Raw genomic sequence first — 24,025 nt, 5'->3', positions numbered from 1 at the left:
CAGGAGACTAAACATAAGCTTGAAGATGTGGGTTCAAGAAAGAACATAAGATTTCTGCGATACTTTGTCACTATCCCATCCTATGTCACAACTGAGAGAAGTGTTTTGACTCTATCACTTAGAAATAAATACAGTGCCCAGTTTTCAACTAAATGAGTAGGTAGATCATATTATCTATGAATTTTACTTCAGCAGAGAATAGAGGGTGTTACAAAACAGCTGATGTATGAGGAGGAAGTGGTCTGATAGGGCTTAGAACCACACAACTAGAAACATCTTTAAAATGAGCACTCAAAAGAAAATTTGTGTTCTAAGTCTTTACAAAAGATGTTTTATTAATTAAAATTTTAGGATAAAGGAATTTTAAAAATAACTACGATACTTTAAAAAAACCTACTGAGTAGTTAATGATGTTTCCAATTAGAAAAAACTTGAACCATAAAGAACAGATGGCATGAAGTAGCTGGGGCTACAGAGTGAAAGAAGCCGGAGACCTGCTACATGTGCAGCAATAAGAGGCTTAAACACTGACTTTTTCAACAAAAAGCAAATCGTACTGTTTCACAGTTTGTTTGTGAGACTAATTATTCAATGACATCCTATGGCAATTCCTCTTACAGAAGAGAACTTTTACTCTAATCCAGCCTATCTGTTACCTTCTATGGCAATTCGTATGGCAACACAATGAGATCTAGCACAGTTTCAGATCCAACTCAATTTCTAAAGCATTGGCACTAAGAAAAAATTTAAAGTAATCTATGTGGTATTTAAAAATAATTGAGAATTATGACAACTTAAATTACTTTCAGGAGGTGTTATCTTAAGATATAAGAGAAAGATGGAGGTCTTAGAGGGAGCAGATACACTCACCTCAGGGAGTATAATCCACAAAAGCCAACAGCCCACGAGGGGAAGAGGAAGAGATATTCATTCTGCACAACACTTTTCTGAATAGCATTCTAGGGAGGCTTACTAATTATAATTCAAAACTGTCAGTTATATTCTAATAAGGATGTGTACTTCCCCCCTAAAATGACTTTCCTCTCAGAAGTAAATCAGGAAGGGGACTGAGTTCTGGAAACGGTGAGGCCGAGTCCCAGGCACTCAAAGTTTGGATGCTGCCTTCCCCAACCCCGGGACCTAACTTGCATTCCCATGTTTTGCCTTATGGTCTCCTCAATATGAAATATAATTTGTGTTAGTTTGTCCTTGGAAAAAATCACAGTGGAGTCTGAGAACCTTCTGGGGCCATCAGTTTTTGTCCTTCAGTATCCTGAAGTCAGATAATCTCAACATCCAGAAACATCCTTTGATTTGTTCTTTCTCTGATATCTTGTGTCCTTGGGATCAAAGCCTCTTTCACTGGCACCAAATAAAGCCCAGGGAGGAGTTTTAGCCGTATAATCTTCTGCGCTGAAAGTTTTTGATCCACCGCTGTCTTCATATTCCTGGATGAGCTCCTGGAAGCGGTTATAATCGATCCACGTCCACCATTCTCTATCAATCTTAAACTGGAAAAAAAAATGTCATCAGGTCAGAAGTAAAAATATCCATAAAATAATATCAAATAAATAAAAAATGAGTCTGATCTTTTCCCCCTATCATGTTAGAGAAAATTCTTTCATGCTCCAGATACAGTTCCATATCAAAGCAGAATGTACTACAGTCAAAGGAGTTTCTTTCCCCTTAGGACTGCTGCCACACCAGACCGAGAAGACCCAACTGCTGAATAAAGAATACATCCTGGAATTGAAAGTCAAGTTTATCTTGACTTTCAATGATACTGCTTGAGCAGTATCATTGAAAGAGGGTTAATTAAATTTTTTGGCATAATCATGTGTTAATGGTCAAGCTAATTCTAATTCCTCTTGTTGCCACTTTTTATCTGCTATGAATTTTCATGGTTGTGTTAGCAGCACCTAGTGGAATCCTTTTTATTACTAAACTTCGCTTGAGTTATTAATGAAGCTTTAATCAATGACTTCTAATTCTGAAATGCTAACTTAATTACTCAAACTAGCCTTTTTAGTCTAACACGAATACAATATCTCATTAGGGGAAAGCCTTATTAAGAATTTCAATTCAATAAAGGGGAATAATCCAATTTTTACTGTCTTAAGAAAATTGCTTTTCAAAAGTCATTGTAGAAAATGACCAGGAATGAAGAAAACAGGAAGTTGAGGATGCTCTGAGGGAACTACTAATTGAACTGTGAAGGCTTTTAATTCAAAGCATCTATTTGGCATTCATTCCTGTAAATGTATAATACACTCATACTTGATTATAAACAGACAAATCTTTCTGTTATGCCACCATCTTTTAAGAAACCCTGATTATGAACCAAGTTAAATAAAAATTTCATGTTCTAGCTGAGAAAAATATTGAAAATATATAGGTTCCCGGATTTAGAATATTAAAATATACTGAATGTCAATGACATCTGATTTTTTACCCAACAGCTAAGAGCTTTCTAGGGGGAAAATTGCCAAATAAATGGAAAAGTTTACAATATCTATGAATCATGGGAAATTTTCTTCTAATAAGACCATTCTTTGAAATGGTGCCCCAAGGGCTCTTACGAACTCTACAACCCAAGACGTAAAATCCACATCTCTCCATCATTTTCCCTCTCAAGACTGACTGCTCCCGAGTGTTCTCTTTTACTGTGAAGACAATCACTGTCATCCCTGGGGGCTGGGACTCAAAACTAGAGTCCTCCCTTCCCTGGCCCTTCACATCCAAAAAACAGCCAGGCCCCCATCGCTGCTTCTTCCTTAGCAGCACTTCTACAGCCAGTGCCCTGACATGGCCCTGACGCAGGCCCTTACTTCTGGGACTCTGCAACAGGCTTCCAGCTGACTGATCTTCTGATTCCAGTTTTGGCTGCTTGCAACTTCTGCAGACTGCCTGAGATTACTATGCCTACAGCAGAATATAGCCCCATTATCTAAACATACAGTCTAAATATCAAATCTCTATCTGGAAGCTCTTCATGAGCTACCCTCCTCTCATGTGAGTGCCATGCTGTTCCCTCTGTTTGATTAACACCTACTTAGGCCACAGGTCCCCTCATAAATGTCCTTTGCTCTGGGAAGTCTTCCCAAATCCCTTTAGACTATGACAGTTGCCCTGCTGCAAGACCTCACTGTACCCTGAACTTGCCCAACAGCATATTATAATTGCATCTGTAGTTACCTCCCCCATCCCACTCTACCCTGCCAAGACTGCTGGCTTTGTGAATATAACTGACTTACTGTAATTTATACTGTCACTTAGGACATATAAGGGCCTAACCTCTTCCTCCTCACCTCTTAACAAAGCTAGAAGATCACATAATGAAAACAATTTCCACCTGTTCCACTGACATCTTGAGAGACAGGATCTAATTTTGCTGCTATTGGCTCCATAGTATAGTACGGACTCTTCACAGTGTATTTTCATGATAGAAGGCATGATATTCACACGTGTCTGGAAGCAGTGTGACTTCCCAACCAGTACAGGAATAAACACGTCAGTAACATGTATGACAGTAAAATAAGGCTGATAATGATGCCTACTTTTTATTCCTCCGTCCTATTAACATTTATGGAGTGCCAACTATGGACTTGGCCCAGTCATGGACATTTTAAAAATAATTACAGTACAATATGATCAATAAAAATAATATATATAACATTATATAAAATAAATAAAAATAATATAATATAACATCGTGTGTGCAGTGAACGAGGTTATGCACAAGGCACTTTGGGAGTGCAGAGAAAGATGTAATAAATCACATCCACCTCCCAGGAGCTTGGCCCTGCTAGAAGAATCCTTTTGGGGGCTCCTTGCTTTACTTGCTGAGTAAAATAGATAACCATATTCTCCTCTTCCCTATGACTTTCCGTTTTTGGGTTTGGATCTCTAGGTCTGAAGTCTGACCCCTCAGGGTCCACAGTCTTGGTCTTTTTCCCTCAAACTCTAACAGTGATGACTTGCCATGTATTCTAAGAGGGACTAAAAGATTACCTTGGACTAGAGCAATAGACTTAAAATCTTTTTTTTCCCACAACCTACAATAAGAAATACATTTTATATCTCAATCTAGTACACATACACACGCACACACATACACTCTCTCCCACACATACTCTGGAAACACAGTTTTCAAAAAACTATAGGCAGTGTATTTCATTTAAAAAATTGCTGACTGCAACCCACGAAACTGATTTCCTAACTCTAACGCGGTTTGAAGAAGATCTGGTCTCTTTTGACTATAAAATTCTACCCTGGCATAAAAGGGAAGAAATTAGTTGCACAGATATGACAATTGTAAGGTAATATCTGACAAGTGACAATTCCGATTGCCAATGTCTAAGAAAACAAACTAGAAGACCAAGGAACTGTAACACAAAGTAGGTGCCTTAGTTTGCTTGGGCTGCCATAACAAAATATCACAGACTGGGTGGCTTAAACTACAAAAATTAATGTTCTCACAGTTCTGAATGCTAGAAGTCTAAGATGAAGGTTCCAGCAGACAGCCACCATCTCACTATGGCTTCACAGGGCTTTTCCTTGGTGTATGTATGCAGGGTGCTCTCTGGGTCTCTTCTTATAAGGACACCAATCCTATCAGATCAGGGTCCCACCCTTATGACCTCATTTAACCTTAATAACTTCCTTAGAGGCCCCATCTCAAATATAGGCACACTGGGGGTTAGGACTTCAACATACGAATTTTGAAAGGACATAAAAATTCAGTCTATTAACGTAGGTTACTTTTAAATTAATGCTGAGCCATCAGCCCCCTCGACAAAACTGAATCTACATATGCCCCCTCTCAAGACAATCTGAGAATAATTACATTGAACGATATGCTCAGAAAAAGTCAAACCGCTTCATGCAAAAGGGAGGAGCTAAAAGGGCACATCTTAGTAAGATTCGTACAAAAATAATGCTGAAAGAGCTGCATAAACAGAGGAATGAAACCCCAAATCACAAAATTTGAGGTTAAGTATGCTGAGACATGAGATCATGAGATCATCTTGCTTCAAGAATTCCTCAAATCCAACAGTAAAGGAAGAGGCAAATCTATGCAGAATTACAAATAAACTCAAAAGGTCATAGATGATCTCAAAAACACATCAATTGTACAACAAGGTACGGCCTTGACTAAATAAAGCCAGGCTGCTAAGGATCTGTGGCCTTGCTGGCCAGATGAGCCAGTTCTACCAGCTCCCATTGTCCAGAACACGCAAACTGCTGCACAAAGGGTCTTGTTCTCATTAGTTCTCACCCTTCACACAGGGAAAATTTCACTAAACAGAATAATGACAACATAGGTTCTTTGTTATTTTAAATGTTTAAAAGATTATTTTAGATTATTTTTAGATTATTAAAGATGGCAGATAAACACTTTTACTTTCATTTCTTCTTGAAATCCCACTAAAATGACAGTAAAGGCATTTCTAAAAGATATGTAACCTACAAAAACAAAGAGATCAGGAGAGGAGAAAACAGTTTCAAACTTTTAGAAGCTGAAAAGACGATGAATGACCAATCACTCGCTTAGCAGACCCAAGAGAGCTGAATCGTAAGCTAGCAAATAAAGAAGTCCAAGATTCAACCCAATTTATGCTTCGGAATTCCCCAAATGCTCAAAAACTGTTGGCACCAGTCACCCTCAGGAACTGGGGGTAGCAGAGGCACCAACCCTCCCCCTAAAAAACCCAAAGATAGGTTTACATTCTATTTAAGAAACTGTTAGATCCACAAGTTCCTGACCCCCTGTACATGCACATAGCTGACCAGCTGCCCAGCCCACTCACCCTACGCCCAACAGAAGACAGAGGGGTTATTCTCAGAAGACAATACAAGAGAATCTATGGTCTGTGGGATAGCAAGTAGAGCTGAGAACAGGGCTGTCATACCGAAAACGGGACTAGAACAGCCCCATCACTCCCTACCTGCTTCCTGACTTCTGGTGGCCACACAAGCTGGGGAAAATTCAAAGACCCTCCTGACCAGCCCCAGAGGACTGACTGAAAGATACTGAGTTTGGGTTCCCTAAGGAAATGACCCAGCTAGATTTCTCTAAGATAAAGTCAAGCCCCATGCATGCACTTAGGACTCCCAATATGCTTTTTAATCTCCCACTTAAATATGAGCAGAAAACGAATGATCATCTGAGGAAAACTTCTAACATGAGAGATAAAAATAAACAAAAAGAAAAGAGTAATAGAGTAAATAGATATTATGCAAGGAGAAAATGACAAACGAAACAAAACGAAATAAAAACCCAAACAGTGAAACTAAAACAACTTATCCTCAGAGAAATGAGAGAAGATACTGTATCCATAAATAAATCTACACTAGGAAAAGGAACACTCAAAGAATAAAAAGACCTTAGATTTTAAAACTGTAGGGGCAGAAATGCAGGATTCATGAGAAAGTTAAGAAAATAAATTAAGAAAATTTCCTAGAATATAGAGTAAAAAAGATAGAAACTAGGAGAAAAAATATTAAAAAAAATTAAAGGACTAGCCCAAGAGACCCAATTTTAAAATAATAGGAGTTCTTGAAAGAAAGGAGGAAAAACAGGAGGGAGAAAATCCTCAATGAAATAATTCTGCAAATATTTTAAGAAGAGAAGGCCAGGGGCCGGCCCCGTGGCTTGGTGGTTAAGTGAGCGCGCTCCACTGCTGGCGACCCGAGTTCGGATCCCGGGCTCCCACCGGCGCGCTGCTTCTCCGGCCATGCTGAGGCCGCGTCCCACATACAGCAACTAGAAGGATGTGCAGCTATGACACACAACTATCTACTGGGGCTTTGGGGGAAAAAATAAATAAATAAAATCTTTAAAAAAAAATAAAAAAAAAAAAAAAAAAAAAAAGAAGAGAAGGCCATGAGTTTCCAGAGTCAAAGGGTCCACAATGGATAAAAATAGAAACCGTGTCTGAGGCACACCTCAGTGAAATTTCAGAACAATGGAGATAAAGAGAAATCTAACACGGAAAAAATGGTCATATACAAAGGATTTGGCATCAATGCCTTCAGAGTTCTCATCAACCTCATTTTATTGTGCTTTGCAGATATTGCAGTCTTTACAAGACCCTCCACTGGCAAAAAGATTACAACTCAGTGAAGGTTCAGATGATGGTGAGCATTTTTTAACAATAAAGTATTTTTAAATTAAGGTATGTATATTGTTTTTTTAGATATAATGCTATTGCACACTTAGACTACAGTATAGTGTACATGTAACTTTTATATGCACTGAGAAACCAAAAAATTCATGTGAATCCCTTTATTGCAGTATTTGCTGTATTGCAGTGGTCTGGAACCAAACCCACAATATCTCCAAGGTAATGCCTGTACATAGAAAACTAAAAGACAGTGGCTCCAATTGCACAGGGAAAATAGTTTCCAACTTAGAATTTTATATCCAGCCAAACTATCAATCAAGCATTTGGGAGAATAAAAACATTTTTGGACATACAAGGTCTCAATAAATTGCACCTCCCACATATCCTTTCTCAGGAATCTATTGGAGGATGTTTCACCTGAATGAGAAAGTAAATCAAAAAGAGACGTGGGATCCCAGGAACAAGACATCCCATACAGGAGAGAGCTGAAAGAAATCCCAGTATGACAGCTGTGTATTCCAAAGGGTGAGTCAGAGAGTGCCTCTGGAGAGACTCCTTTAAAAAGACAAATGATAGAAAACCTAACACGTCTAAAAGTCTGAAAGGAGATATAGATGATGGTAGAGTTTGAGAGTTGATTTAACTAAAGAACATAGAAATCTAAACAGAGAAAAAATAAGATAAATATTAACTCCAAGGAAACCAAAAAGTTGTGCTGGAAACAAACAGCAATCATAGGAAATTGCACTGCTCAGCAGTGAATAGTGTTCATATGGTCATAATAATGCATAGAATTATGATATACACATGTTGGGACAGGGAGGGAATAGGAAAGGGTATGATGAGAAAAGGTAGAAGAGAGCCTAATCCTCATCCTCCAAAGCAGAGAGTAAAGATAAGGAGCAAATAAAGAAAAAAAAAAAAGCAATAAATAGCAGCAATATTAAGTGTGTTAGTTAGATACATGGAGATAAATTACAAAAGAATCACCTGGAAAAGCTGAAAGTGGTTATCACTCGATAGGTGGGAAAGGAGGCATGTGTTTGAGGAGAGTACAAGGTACTGCTGATTTTTATAATAAAACTTTGACTCTTTAAACTCTGTCTATGTAGAATTTTGATAAAACTAAAGTTTAAAATAGTAACGACCAATCCATCCAAGCAAGGCAAGAATCTATTATCACCACCATAGCCAATAAATTAGGATGGAGGAGAGGAGAAGGCTTGCATGACAGTGGTAGTGACAAGTACTTCTGAAGTATCCCACTGTGTACTAGGCACTTGTGTATTCTACTTAACAAACACGCGTGGTTGGATTCCCATCTTTAAAACCAGGGCAAAGTCCAAAAAAGCTAAGTAACAAACGTGCAGAAGGTGCCTATCCTCCATAAGTGGACGAGCCAAGATTCAAATTCGAGGGTGTTCAAGAGCCCATGGGCATCACACTCCCACGTTGTCTGTTAGCTGTCAAACCAGAAAAATGACATAACTAATAATCATCATCATGTCTTTCAAGTATTTCTGAATGTAAGGAAAATTTTTTTTTACCCCAGACTTATTTATGTATAATATTTCTAAATTACCTCTCTTTGTTTAACTGATCTAAAAGTTACAGAAAATAATCTGTCTCTTCCAAATTCTTAGTGCACTTCAAACTCCCTGAGCATTAAGTCTAAACAGTGAGCACCCTCAGATGAAGCACGCTGTCTATGAATTCTCTCTCTATCCAAGTACAGCACAACAGAGAATGTCTGCTCCAAGGCAACTGCAGGGGAACCAAAAGCTTTATATGCAGATCTTTCAAGTCAGCTTGCTCTGCCTTTGACTGGTTCTGTTTTATTTACATAGCTTTCATCCCTTCTGGTAAAATAATAATTTAAAAAACTAAACTGCCATACTGAAAGACACTCCTCGCATTACCTGAACGGGTTCCTGTTATAGCAGTATAGGCAAGCATGCTGCTGCTGCTTCTGTAGATGAGGAACTGACTTCCCATTAGTTTCACTGTATCTTCCATACACACAAGTCCATACAGAAGATCCACAGCTACTTCGAACTCAAAACGTCACAAACAAAAATTCTTACCATCTGGCCTCCCCTATCCCCTGCTTCAACCACGCTCTGCTGAAGTTATTTCAGTTTTGAAATTATAAATACCATCTAGCTACTGAAAAAGTTCTAACCATTCAAAGGCATCACATTTCCATACATCCAAGAGTTAAAATAAGGAGGAAATCCTGCATATGAGCTGAAAAGAGCAAATCAAGAGCTATTTATTAACATCAACATTGGAGGTATTTTGTACGAGTATTCCTCCACGTGATACTGTACTATTCTTTACTGAAAAATAAAACAATCAGCACCTTTAGGGAAGAGCCTTTATTAAGAGCCTGTGGATGAGCAAAGCACTATTTTAGATGCTTTATATACACCATTTTATTTAGCCATCACAATAACCCTGTAAACAGAATTACTCTATTTTGCAGATAAGAAAATGAGAAATGGTGAGGCTGGGATTTGAAAACATACATATACATACACCAAAGTTCAGAAGTCTCCAAGACCACCCCCACTTCTGCCACCAATTGCAAATTTAGGGATTCCCCAGCCCACCTTCAGGTTTGACAATTCACTAGGGGGACCCACAGAATTCAATGAAAGCTGTTCTACTCATAGTATGGCTTTTTACAGCATAAGGATACAGATTAGACATCAGCCAAGGAAGAGGCACAAGGGGGAGAGTCTAGGCGAGTTCCAGGTATGGAGCTTCCAGTTGTCCTCTCCCAGGGGAGCCCTGGACAGTGCTTACTTCACTCAGCAATGATGTACGAAAATAGGCATGGAGTGCTGCCAACCTGGGAAGCTCACCAGAGCCTTGGTGTCCAGTTCTTAGTGGGTATGGTCACCTAGACATGGTTGATTGCCAAGTGGCTGACCTTAGTTTCCAGCCTCTCTGGAGCTCGAGCAGATACTGTATAGCCCCAAGCCCCTACCCTAAATCACATACTTAGTATAGACTATCCAGTGTGGCCCAAGGGCCCCAGATAAACAAAGACACTCTTGGGGGCCGGCCCAGTGGCATAGTGGTTAAGTTCGCGCGCTCTGCTTTGGCGGCCCGGGGTTCGCGGGTTCGGATCCCAGACGCGGACCTACACGCCACTTGTCAAGCCGTGCTGTGGCAGCGTCCCATATAAAGTAGAGGAAGATGGGCACAGATGTTAGCCCAGGGCCAATCTCCCTCAGCAAAAAGAGGAGGATTGGCAACAGATGTTAGCTCAGGGCTAATCTTCCTCACAAAAAACAATGACACTCTTATTAGGCAGGACATTCCAAGAGCTCAGAGATCACCTCCTAGAAGCTGAGGGCAAAGGTCAGCCCTTCATTGGGTAAGATTAATCCTCTTCTGTATTAATCAGTCCTCAAAGTCCATATTTAATAGACAAAGTAGAATAATACAAAAATAAGAATCATACATACCATTTTCATTTTCACACACGTAAGAAGGGCTTTTATGCGATCTTAGTATAAATTATTTTTTAGTTGGGTCCTCCAAACATACAGTAATACTTACAAACCAAACATCTGGGAAAGTTCTGGTTAAAGGATGGAAGAGGGGCTCTGCCAGACCTTGTCATTAACTCAGAAGAACATGCTAATTGGGAAGAAGCAGAGTAAGTTCCAGGGTAGTCAGAGGGAGAAGTGCTTTTGGAATACAAAAAAAAAGTGCTACAGTAGTACATTTTGAATTTCTCAGATTTATGAATTTTGTTCTTGCCTGTTGTAGCTACAACTGTGCTGTTTGTTCTTTGGGTTAAGAGGAGGCTAAGATCACACAGACAGACTTCAAAGTGCACCTGATTGCCTGCGACAGTGGAACACCGAACAGAGTTGACACCTTTTTCTAAGTTTACTGGTGACAAGTAGTATTCTCATGGCACAGCTGCCAGAGGAACCATTTTTAGAGGCAAAACTACAACAATGCGATTGAATTCTAGATAAATCCAAGTGCAATTAAAAAAATTTTTTTATCTGGAAACTCAGTTTCTGAGTTTCGATCTTAATCTCCAATTTTGTTGCAGCAGAGCTAAGTCTTCTCAGCAGTGTCACCAAAATGCCATTTTTCTGATATTTCTTTGAAAGTAATTACCGAGAGCATTCAGGCCTCTGATATGAGTGAGTTCCACATGTAACATAGAAGGGAAAATATTTAGTCAGTAGGTTTTGTTCAGAGAACACTGCACAAAACTCAAATGGAGACACAGCATTCTCTTCTTATTCTAAGAAGAGAAGGCATGGGGAGGTGACAGCTCTTCATTCCCTCCCTTCACAGATTGCAAGTTTCTATATCCAAGAGGGAGGCCTCTGTGATCAGTGCTTAATTACCTACAGGGCCTCAAATTGGGCAAAAACTTTCTCAGAGTTGATGATCTTGGAGGAGATCAAGGAGACTGCTGGTTGGTGAGCTGGGATAGAGGATTCTCCACCTTGTTTCCAATGGCCACTTCTCTTTCCCTATCTTGTCTACAGCATTTGAGAGTACAATGTTGTGGTACAAAGTAGGCTTTGTATTTTGAAAGATAACGGATTGAGCTCTAACTGTGCCCTATTTGTCCTTGGACAAGACTTGTACTCTCTTAGCCTGAGTTTCCTCCTTTGGAATATGAGGAAAAATAGTATTTATGACTCATAAAATTTTTGTAAGAATTAAATGAATTAATGCATGCACAGTGTTACCAAAGAGACCTTAATAAATATTACTGGTTATTGAGTTTATCAGCAGACACTAAAACTGAAGAATGATATAAGATATCTCATCAATGACGAAAGATGCTAGAAGATACTGAAAAGATTATGCTGGAAGACAATAGAATAATATCTTCAAAGCACTAGGAGGAAATACCTCAACTTAGAGTATTCTACTTTGATAATCTATCATTCAAGAGCAAAAGTGAAATAAAGATGTTTCAGTGGAAAAAAAGACTGAGTTTACCAATCACTTCAGCAAGAAGGTAACTGCACCCAGCAGGAACAACTGGGATGCAAGAAGTAAAGGGGAACCAAGAATGTGGGACTTATATGGATCCATCGAAACAAGCATTAATTGTAGGAAAGAGTACTGGGAAGTCGTTGTATTGTGCTGAAGGAGGACAGCAATGTTGATTAACTTTAGAATTAAACTAAGCATAAATTTTAAAAATATAAGAGTATAGGATTCTGGGAAGATGGTGAAGTAGGAAGCATCAAGTGTACTTCACCCCACCCAGACAAAAATTTTACTGGCAGAATCTGTCTGATGTAACTATTTTGGAACTCTGAAATCTATTGAAAGCTTGCAACTTGCAGCGGAAGGTTTGGACTATAAATTGCAGTTAATTTCAGCTTAGACTGGCAGCAGCTACCCATTCCCCACTCCCCACCCCCATGGCTGCCAGCTGTGAACATATTCCTGGAGTAGCCTGTATGCAGCCTTGGGAGACAGAGTGGGCAATAAGGACCCTGTCCTCCAAACACCGGGGATCTGTGTTCTGATTGTTGATTGCTGCTTCTGATCACAGAGATGTAAATAGATTAAACTCTCCAATCAAAACACTGAGATTGGCAGAATGGAGTAAAAAAAAAAAAAAAAAAAAAAACCATAATCCAACAATAGGCTGTCTATAAGAGCCTTACTTTATATGCAAACACAGAAATAGGTTGAAAGTGAAAGGACAGAAAAACATTCCACATAAATAGTAACCAAAAGAGAGCAGGAGTGGCTATACTAATATCACAGAAAATAGACTTCAAATCAAAAAGGTTACAAGAGACAAAGAAGGCCATTATATGTTAATAAAAGGTTCAATACAGCAAGAAGATATAACAATTATAAACACTTATGTACCCAATCACGGATCATCAAAATATATGACGCAGATACTGACAGAATGGAAGAGAGGAATAGAGTTCTACAATGATAGTTGGAGACATCAATACCTCATTCTCAGTAATGGACAGAACAACCAGACAGAGGATAAGTAAGAAAACAAAGGACCTGAACAATACAATAAATCAACTAGATCTAACAGACATATAAAGCACATTCTGCCCAACAAAAGAAAACAGTATACATGGGACATTTTCCAGGATAGACCATATATTAGGCCACAAATTAAGTCTAAATAGATTTTAAAAGACAGACATCATACAAAGTATCTTCTTCAACAATAAGGATAAAGTTAGACATGAATAACACAAGGAAAACTGGAAAATTCACAAATTTGTGGAAATTAAACAAAATACTCTTAAACAACCAATGGATCAAAGAAGAAATCACAAGGGAAATTAGAAAATACTTAGAAAGTAATGAAAATGAAAACACAACATACCAAAACTTATGGGACACAGTGAAAGCAGTACTAAGAGGAAAATTTATAGCTATAAATGCTCACTTTAAGAAAGGAGAAAGACCTCAAATCAACAACCTAACTTTACAACTTAAGGAACTAGGAAAAGAACAAACTAAACCAAAAGCTAGGATAAGGACAGAAATAATAAGGTCAGTGCAGAGATAAACAACTAGAGAATAGAAAAATAGAAAGAACAAAAAAAAGCAATGAAATCAAAACATGGTTCTTTGAAAAGACGAACAAAATCGACAATTCTTTGGCTAGACTGACTAAGAAAAAAAGAGGAAACATTCAAATTACTAGAATCAGAAATAAAAGTAGGGACTTACTACCAATTCTACAGAAATAAAAAGGATTAAAAGAGAATATTATGAATGATTGTAGCCAACAAATTAGATAATCTAGATGAAATGGACAAATTCCTAGAAAAACAAAACCTACCAAGACAAAAATCACAAAGATACAGAAAAATCTCAATAGATCAGTAACTAGTAAGGAGATTGAGTAAGTAATCAAAAATCTCCCAATAAAGAAAAGCCCTGGACCTGATCGCTCAATAGTGAGTTCTTGCAAACTTTTAAAGAAGAACTAACACCAATGTTTCTCAAACTTTTCAAAAACTGAAGAGAAAGGAATACATTCTAATTCAGTCTATGAGGCCTGCATACCAAAGCCAGACAAAAACACTACAAAAAAAGAAAACTACATACAAATATCCCTTATGAACACTAATGCAAAAATTCTCAACAAAATAATACCAAACCAAATTCACCAGCATAGTAAAAGAAATATACACCATAACAAAGTGGGGATTTATTCCCGGAATGCAAGGATGGTTCAACATAGGAAAGTCAATCAATGTAAAACACCACATTAATAGAATGATGGAAAAAAACACATGATCATCTCAATTGATGCAGAAAAAGAATGTGAAAAAATTTAACACCCTTTCATGATAAAAACACTCAACAAACTGGGAGTAGAAAGAAAATACTTTGACATAATAAAAGCCATATCTGAAAGATGCACCACAAACATCATACTCAATGGTGAAAGACTGAAAGCTTTTCCTCTAAGATCAGTTAACAAGGCAAGTATGCCCACTTTCATCACTTCTATTCAACACACTACTGGAAGCCCTAGCCAGAGCAATTAGGCAAGAAAAAGAAATAAAAGGCATCCAAATAAGAAAGAAAGAAGCAAAATTATTGCTATTTGTAGATGATATGATCTTATATGTAGGTGAGTCCTCTTTTGCGAATTTGGCACTTGAGATTGAACCAAGTGGTGGTGAATGCTTGAACTAAGTTGGTATCAGCAGTGACATGAAAATGAAAAAGCAAAAGAAGTCAAGAAAGAGAGAGGGAGAAAGGAAAAAGGGAGGGAGGCACTCAGAAAGACTGACAGACAGGTGGATCTGAGGAGTGCCTGACAGCTTCCTAGTTCCTTGTCCCAGACAGGTTCACTGGTGAATTCTACCACACATTTAAGGAAGAAATAACACCAATCCTCCACTGTCTATTCCAGAAAATAGAAGAAGGAATACTTCTTAACTCATTCTATGAGAGAAGCATTGCCCTAATACCAAAATAAGATAAAGACATTACAAGAAAAAAACTACAGAACAATAACTATCATGAACAGATATGTAAAAATCAACAATGTATAAAAAGAATTATACATCATGACCAGGTGGAATTTATTGCAGGTATGCAAGGCTGGTTTAACATTCAAAAATCAATTAATGTAATCCATCACATCAACAGGCTAAAGAAGAAAAATCATATATCATATCAATAGTTACAGAAAAAGCATTTGACAAAATCCAAACAGATTTATGATTAAAAACTCTCAACACACTAGGAACAGAGGGGAACTTCCTCAACCATAAACAACAACTACCAAAAAACTTACAGCTAACATCATACTTAACGGTAAGAAACTAGATGCTTTTTCACTAAGATCAAAAACAAGGCAAGAATGTCCTCTTTCACCATTCCTATTCAACATCACACTGGAAGTCTTAGCTAATACAGTAAGACAAGAAAAGGAAATAAAAGATATACAGATTTAGAAGAAAGAAATAAAACTGTCTTTATGTACAGATGACATGATTAACCTATGTAGAAAATTCCAAAGAATCAACAACAAAAATCCCTCCTGGAACTAATAGCAAGGTTGCAAGATACAAGGTTAACATACAAAAGCTAACTACTTTCTTATATACCAGCAATAAACAACTGGAACTTGAAATTATAAACACGATACCATTTACATTAGCTTAAAAAAATGAAATACTTATACATAAATCTAACAAAACATGTACAGTATCTATATGCACGAAACAACAAACTCTAATGAAAAAAATTGTGGAAGATCTAAATAAACGTAGGAATAGTCCATGTTCATGGATTGCAAGACTCAATATTGTGAAGATGTCAGTTTTTCCTAACTTGATCTGTAGATTCAGTGCAATCCTAATCAAAATCCTGGCAAGCTAGTTTGTAGGTACTGACAAATTGATTCCAAAGTTTATACGGAAAGACAAAAGACCTGAAATAGCCAACACAATAGTCACGAAGATGAACAAATCAGAGGACTGACACCACTCAACTTCAGACTTACATAAAACTATAGAAATCAAGACTGCATAGTATTGGTGAAAGAACAGACATATAGATCAATGAAACAGAATAGAAAGGCCAAGAAAAAAAAAAGAATCTAGATATAGATCTTACAGCTTTTAACATGTACCTTAGACCTAAAGATAAAATAAAAAAAACTATAAAATATTCTAGAAGATAACAAAAGAGGAAATCTAGGTGACCTCGAGTTTGGAGATACAGTATGATCCATGAAAGAAAAAAATGATTAAGCCTAACTTTTTTAAAATTAAAAAGTTTGCTCTGAGAACAGCACAGTTAATAGAATAAAGAGTTAAGTCATAGACTGGGAGACAATATTTGCAAAACACATCTGATAAATTACTTGTATCCAAAATATATAAAGAACTCTTAAAACTCAGCAATGAGAAAACAACCAGTCCAATTAAGAAATGGGCAAAAGACCTGAACAGACACCTTGCCAAAGATATACAGATGGCAAAAAAGCATAAGAAAAGATGTTCATTCATCTTTTCAAGACATTATGCACTTCTCAAAGGCTATAGAACTTTATAGCACAAAAACTGAACCTTAAAGAATGCAAATCAAAAAAATCACTTAGGAGGTCAGGGGAATCCCAGGAAGAGGTGCAGACTGTGACAAGAGACTCTAACTAAATTACAAATGTGTGAAATAACTTCAATAAAAGGGAAGGAGGGGAAAAGGTGCTGACCTAAGTAATTTTGGGAATGAGTGGAGCCTGTAAGACTAAAGGCAAAAGGAACTACATATAAGCACCGTATTCTAGGGTTAAAAATTCTGATACTGCTATACATGTATACTGGAATTGAACAATTAGGTAAACAGATGACTGACCATAGCAGCCAGGTTTCTCGTTGTTGGAGTGGGGATTTACAAATAAGCAAGGAGAGGAGGCTAGAATGAGTCATGTGGTAATGGATTAGAGTTTGACACATCAGTATGTTTAGCTTAATACAGATACAAATGGTTACATATGGAAATATTTACAGACGTGTGTATATACAAAGGTTAGTATACACAGATATGTTTCTTCATTCTGTCATCTGAGAGGGCCTAAAAGAAATGACACCTTAGTAGCAACAAGCACATCTTTATTCAGATCTTGGTTTCTAACACCGTTCTGCAATAAAACGAACCAGGGCTCCTGAGAGAAATGGCTTATTCTAGGACTGGGGCAGTAAATATACAAGATGAGCCTGGAGTAGGCTGTAGTGCCAGAAAGCAAGAAGTGCTCAAAACAAATAAAAACAAACACCTGCCTCCACATTAATGGTGGTATGTCAAAGGAGCACAGGAGCCAACTAAAAGAGCTCCAAATGGCCAAAGCGAGATCAATTTGAGCAAAAGAAACAGAGTAGAATTGGATTATAACCTAAAATATAAAATAAATATCCATGAGTCCATACTGATATAAAAAGTGATTGAATAAATTAATAAATGGGAAGAAGAGACAAAACTGTGCGGAAGAATTCTAAATAAGTTAAATAGATATTCCACCCTCGAAGATGGAGAGCATAACTCTCACTCCTTAGATATGGGTTGCGTATAGTGACTTCTCTCCAAAGAGTACTGTACAGAAAGGGAGAGGGGAGGAGTAATTTTACAGTGGAGAAACCTGATAAACACTACCTCAGCGAGCTGATCCAGGTCAACATCAACAGTCGTAAATAATGTGGACAGTATGCATCCTTAAAATGATGTGATGAAAATGGCACTTGACCTCTGTGACCTTCCTCCTAAAAACCCATAACCTGGGGCTTGCATGGTGGCGTAGTGGTTAAGTTCACACATTCCGCTTCAGCGGCCCGGGGTTCGCCAGTTCGGATCTGCTCACCGCTCATCAAGCCATGGCGTCCCACATAGAATTAGAAGAACCTACAACTAGGATATACAACTATGTACTGGGGCTTTGGGGAGAAAACATTTTAAAAAAAGAGGAAGATTGGCAACAGATGTTAGCTCAGGGCCAATATTCCTCAAAATAAAAAAACCCCAAAAACCCATAACCCAAGTCTTCTGGGAAAAACATCAGACAAATTTCAGTGGTGTATGCTACAAAATACCTCATGAGCACTCTTCAAAGCGGTCAATGTCATCAAAATCTGAGAAACTGCCATAGCCAAGAGGAGCCCAAAGAGACAAGACAACTAAACACGTGTTGTCTGAGATGTGATTCCAGAACAGAAAAAGGACATTAGGTAAAACCAAAGGAAATCTAATTAACAAACCATGGACTTTAGCTAATAATTAATGTATCAATATTGGTTCATTAATAGTAACACATGTACTATACCAATGTAAGATATTAATAACAGGCCAAATCCAGGGTATATAGGAACTCTGTACTATCTTCTCAATTTTTCTGTAAATTGCAAACTGTTCTAAAACATAAAGTCTATTTTTTTAAAAAGTAAAGAATTAGGTTTCAAAACAATGCTATGTGGATCCTGCAAGCCATACATATAACCTACCACTTCGTTTCCATAGGCAATGATCTATTATCATAGGATATCACCAAAATGTAGAGGGAACTATTTCTTAACTAAAGTGATCAAAATGTACTGGATTCATCAGGGCTTTATTAGTTTGCAGACTGACAGGACTAAGGTTACATTTAAGCTGCTAGACTGGAAACCCAAAAGTAGAAGGCTGATTATACCTCCTTATCCCAACTGCCCACTCCAAAGCACAGAGGTCCCCTCCTCTTGTAGACTGTCTCCTGCGGGCAACTGTTGTCATTTCTTTGTCCCTCTACCTCAACCTTGGAACTAAAATATGCTGACCTATTTATCTTAATGTGAGTCTGTTATGTCTTTCCTTTGTTCAAAGTCAGAGAAACCCCTTGAACTTTCTACTCCCATTTACTCTCCCATCCACTAAGCAGCCTGCCTCGTATCAATAGCAGAAACTTCTTTATCTAAGCATCACTTCTAAATGCCAAATTGTTCTATAGAGATAATAAAAATAATCATCCATGTAAAAAAATATTCCACTATTTAAGAACTGCTTTGCATGTGATATAGCATATGGCAATGACAAGATCAGTGTACTGCAAATGACCACAGGGTATTCTGGGTATGGACAAGGTAATAAAAATTAAATGGATTCTCCAGAGGCTATTTCATGTTGTAAAAATCTTACAAATTTAAGGTAGGATCTTTAAAGGTCATCTAAATGTAAATATTCAACCAATGCTTCAGATCTCCCGAGAATTTTTTTTTAAGATTCACCTTACATTTGGGACTATACAGTATCCTGGATCAGAGGAAATTTCTAACTTTTGAAATGGGTAAAGAAAGAAATGCCACAATTGGGGGATTTTCAATGCTCCACTTTACGACAGTGTTCTTATTTCTGCTAGCCAACTTTACTAGAATCAAAAAGTATACTACAATAATAAGAGAAACTTGCAACAAACATGGATGGGCATCAGTTTCATGCTGCAGAAAAACAGAGAGGAATGGTGAATGAAAAGGCAACTCGATTGACAACTAGCAGATCACTGATAACCTTTAAAATAGCAAACTCAGTAGAATAAATATTTATTGAATAAACAAATGAGTGCATGAATGATAAGGAAGAAGGAAAGAAGGTACCAAAATTAGCAAGATGGAACAATGTCTCTGATTTCAGAAGGTAAGATAATGAAAAAGGAAAGCAGATGAAGGTAAAGAGGTGGTTAATTCACCAAACAAACACTGAGAATCTAATATGTACCAGGTACTATAGGAAGTGCCAGGCATGATGGTCCTCGTGTTGCAGGAACCCACATCTTGCAAGAGAAGGCCACCTTATGTATGTGCATACAGATCTGAGAGAAGTGGTCTCCAAGTAGATATCTGTTCTACAGTTTTAAAGAGCAGAAATTCACCAGGGCAACTGGAGTGGTGGGGTGATGAGGGCATTTCTGGCAGAAGACATATCTTGGGCACATGTATAGAGGAAAGAAGCAACATGGCAGTGCCTTGCAAAGTAACAGGGAGTGGGCATGAAATGATGCTGAAAAGGACTTGATTGTGAAGGCCATTACAAATCAAATAAAATGTTTTCTCTCTTAAGTGCTCTGTGAGATGTTTCAAAAGTATAGCAGAGAAACAATAAGCTTGGGATTAGTAGCATAAACAATGAGGATGTTGAACAGTCGATACACACTCTCAGTTATTTATGCATTAAATGATCTGTTTTGTGCATTCGTCTAGTCTGTAGGTTTTGTTTTTCTTTTAGTTTTTTTCAGTTTCTTTCTTATGTATGCCTTTTAGTTGTATTTCTGCTTTTGATACCCTTAAAGAGGCATTAGTCTGTAAGTTGCTGGCCTACTTACTTTTTTTTTTACATGCAGTGAAGTTTATTTTTTTTATTTTTTATTTTTATTGATGTTTTAATAGTTTTTAACATTGTGAAATTTTGGGTTGTACATTTTTGTTTGTCCATCACCATATATATGACTCCCTTCACCCCTTGTGCCCACACCCCACCCCCCTTGCCCCTGGTAACCACAATACAGTTTTCTCTGTCCATGTGTTGGTTTATACTCCACATATGAGTGAGATCATACAGTGTTTCTCTTTCTCTTTCTGGCTTATTTCACTTAACATAATATGCTCCAGGCCCACCGATGTTGTTGCAAATGGGACGATTTTGTCTTTTTTTATGGCTGAGTAGTATTCCATTGTATATATATACCACATTTTCTTAATCCAATCGTCAGTCGAGGTACACTTATGTTCCTTCCACTTCTTGGCTATAGTGAATAATGCTGCAATGAACATAGGGGTGTATAAGCCTCTTTGGATTGTTGATTTCAGGTTCGTTGGATAGATTCCCAGTAGTGGGATGGCTGGGTCATAGGGCATCTCTATTTTTAATTCTTTGAGGAATCTCCATACCGTTTTCCATAGAGGCTGCACCAGTTTGCATTCCCACCAGCTGTGTATGTGAGTTCCTGTTTCTCCACATCCTCTCCAACACTTGTTTTTGAAGAGACCTTCCTTTCTCCATTGTATGTTCTTGGCTCCTTTGTCAAAGATTAGCTGTCCATAGATGTGCGGGTTTATTTCTGGGCTCTCAATTCTGTTCCATTGATCTGTGTGTCTGTTTTTGTGCCAGTACTATGCTGTTTTGATTACTATAGCTTTGTAGTGTATTTTGAAATCAGGGATTGTGATGCCTCCAGCTTTGTTCTTTTTTCTCAGGATTGCTTTGGCTATTGGGGTCTTTTGTTATTTCACATAAATTTTAGAATTCTTTGTTCTATTTCTGTGAAAAATGTCATTGGGATTTTGATAGTAATTGCACTGAATCTATAAATTGCTTTAGATGTCTGTAAAATACAGACATTTTAACTGTGTTAATTCTTCCAATCCATAAGCACGGAATATCATTCCATTTCTTTGTGCCTTCTTTGATTTCTTTCAAAAAATGTCTTATAGTTTTCAGTGTACAGGTCTTTCACCTCTTTGGTTAAAGTTATTCCTAGGTACTTTATTCTTTCTATTGTGATTGTAAATGGGATTGTATTACTGATTTCTCTTTCTGCTAGTTCGTTGTTAGTGTATAGAAATGCAACTAATTTTTGTATGTTGATTTTGTACCCTGTAACTTTACTGTATTTGTTAATTATTTCTAATAGTTTCTAGTGGATTCTTTAGGGTTTTCTAGATATAAAATCATGTCATCTACAAATAACGACAGTTTTACTTCTTCCTTTCCAATTGGGATACTTTTTATTTCTTTTTCTTGCCTAATTGCTCTGGTTAGGACTTCCAATACACGTTGAATAAGAGTGGTGAGAGTGGGCATCCTTGTCTTGTTCCTGTTCTTAGAGGGATAGCTTTCAGTTTTTCACCACTGAGTACGATGTTGGCTGTGGGTTTGTCATATGTAGCCTTTACTACGCTGAGGTACTTTCCTTTTATACCCATTTTATTGAGAGTTTTTATCAGAAATGGACACTGAATCCTGTCAAATGCTTTCTCTGCATCTATTGAGATAATCATGTGATTTTTATTCATTTTGTTAATGTGGTACATCACATTGATTGTTTGCAGTTGTTGAACCATCTGTGCATCCCTGGAATGAATCCCAGTTGATCATGGTGTATGATCCTTTTAATGTATTATTGCCTTTGATTTGCGAATATTTTGTTGAAGATTTCTGCATCTATGTTCAGAGATGCAGAGATGCAATTCAGAGATATTGGTCTGTAATTTTCCTTTTTGGTGTTGTCCTTATCTAGTTTTGGTATCAGGGCAATGTTGGCCTTGTAAAGTGAGTTAGGAAGTGTTCCTTCTTTTTGAATTTTCTGGAAGAGTTTGAGAAAGATAAGTATTAAATCTTTGAATGTTTGGTAGAATTGACCAGAGAAGCCAACTGGTTCTGGACTTTCATTTTTGGGAGGTTTTTGATTAGTGTTCCAATCTCTTTATTAGTAATTGGTCTATTCAGATTCTCTATTTCTTCACGATTCAGTTATGGGAGGTTGTATGACTCTAAGAATTTATCTATGTATTCTAGTCATCCAATTTGTAGGTATATAGCTTTTCATAGTATTCTCTTACAATCTTTTTCATTTCTGTGGTATCCATTGTAATTTCTCCTCTTTCATTTCAGATTTTATTTATTTGAGCCTCTCTCTTTTCTCTTAGAGAATCTGGCTAAGGGTCTGTCAATTTTGTTTACCTTTTTAAAGAACCAGCTCTTAGTTTCCTTGATCTTTTCTATTGTCTTTTAGTCTCTATTCCATTTATTTCCACACTCATTTTCATTATTTCCTTCCTTCTACTGACTTTGGGCTTCATTTGTTCTTCTTTTTCTAGTTCTTTAAGGCACAGTGTTAGATTGTTTATTTGAGATTTTTCTTGTTTCTTGAGGTAGTCCTATATTGCTATATACTTCTCTCTTAGATACAGCTTTTACTGTATCCCATAGATTTTGGTATGGTGTGTTTTCTATTTTCACTCATCTTCAGCTATTTTCTGATTTCTCCTTTGATTTCTTCATTGATCCAATAGTTGTTCAGTAACATGTTGTTTGGTCTCCACATATTTGTGACTTTTCCAGCATTCTTCTTGTAGTTGATTTCTAGTTTCATATCACTGTGTTTGGAAAAGATGCTTGATATGATTTCAGTCTTCTTAAATTTCTTGAGACTTGTTTTGTTTCCCAACATATGGTCTATCTTTGAGAATGTTCCATGTGCACTTGAGGAGAATGTATATTCTGCTGCATTTGGATGGAATATTCTATATATATCTATTAACTCCACCTAGTCTAGTGTTTCATTTAAGGCCAATGTTTCCTTGTTGATTTTCTGTCGACTTGATCTATCTTTTGATGTAAGTGGCATATTAAAGTCTCCTACTATTATTATGTTGGTGTCAATTTCTCCCTTTAGGTTTGTTCTTAATTGCTTTATATACTTTGGTGCTCCTATAGGTGCATATATATTAACAAATGTTTTGTCTTCTTGATAGAATGTCCCCTTTATGATTATATAATGTCCATCTTTGTCTCTTGTTATCTTTTTTGGCTTGAAGTCTACTTTGTCTGCTGTAAGGAATGCTACACCCGCTTTCTTTTTTGTTACTTTTTTGTTGAGGAAGATTCGCCCTGAGCTAACATCTATTGCCAATCCTCCGGTTTTTGTTTGAGGAAGATTTGCCCTAAGCTAACACCTGTACCAATCTTCCTCTATTTTGTATGTGGGGTGCTGCCACAGCATGGCTGATGAGCGGTGTAGGTCCACACCTGGGATCCGAACCCACGAACCTGGACCACTCTGATGTTGCCATTACTGGGCTCTCCACCGCCTCAGGTGCTGTTGCCACATGCACCACCTGCACTGCTGCTCCCAGGTTTTCTGTGGGTAG

The 24,025-nt window shown here is 37.5% G+C and overlaps 1 protein-coding gene across 2 annotated transcripts in view; it reads right to left on the bottom strand.

Moving 5' to 3' along the window:
• Nucleotides 1–302: 302 nt before the first annotated feature.
• LOC101393488 (S-adenosyl-L-methionine-dependent tRNA 4-demethylwyosine synthase TYW1) overlaps nt 303–24,025 on the bottom strand; it is a 221,573-nt gene continuing 197,850 nt past the window's right edge. For both annotated transcript variants that reach the window (XM_004439505.3, XM_087417408.1), the window contains one exon: nt 303–1,511. In XM_004439505.3, coding sequence (XP_004439562.2) covers nt 1,290–1,511 — 222 coding nt within the window. In that variant the 3' untranslated portion in view covers nt 303–1,289. The remainder of the gene's footprint in view (nt 1,512–24,025) is intronic.

Source organism: Ceratotherium simum, chromosome 26 (assembly GCF_057802395.1).
Source record: "Ceratotherium simum simum isolate JZ-2026a chromosome 26, ASM5780239v1, whole genome shotgun sequence".
Lineage (NCBI taxonomy): Eukaryota > Metazoa > Chordata > Mammalia > Perissodactyla > Rhinocerotidae > Ceratotherium > Ceratotherium simum.
This window is presented reverse-complemented; position numbering and strand designations above follow the sequence as displayed.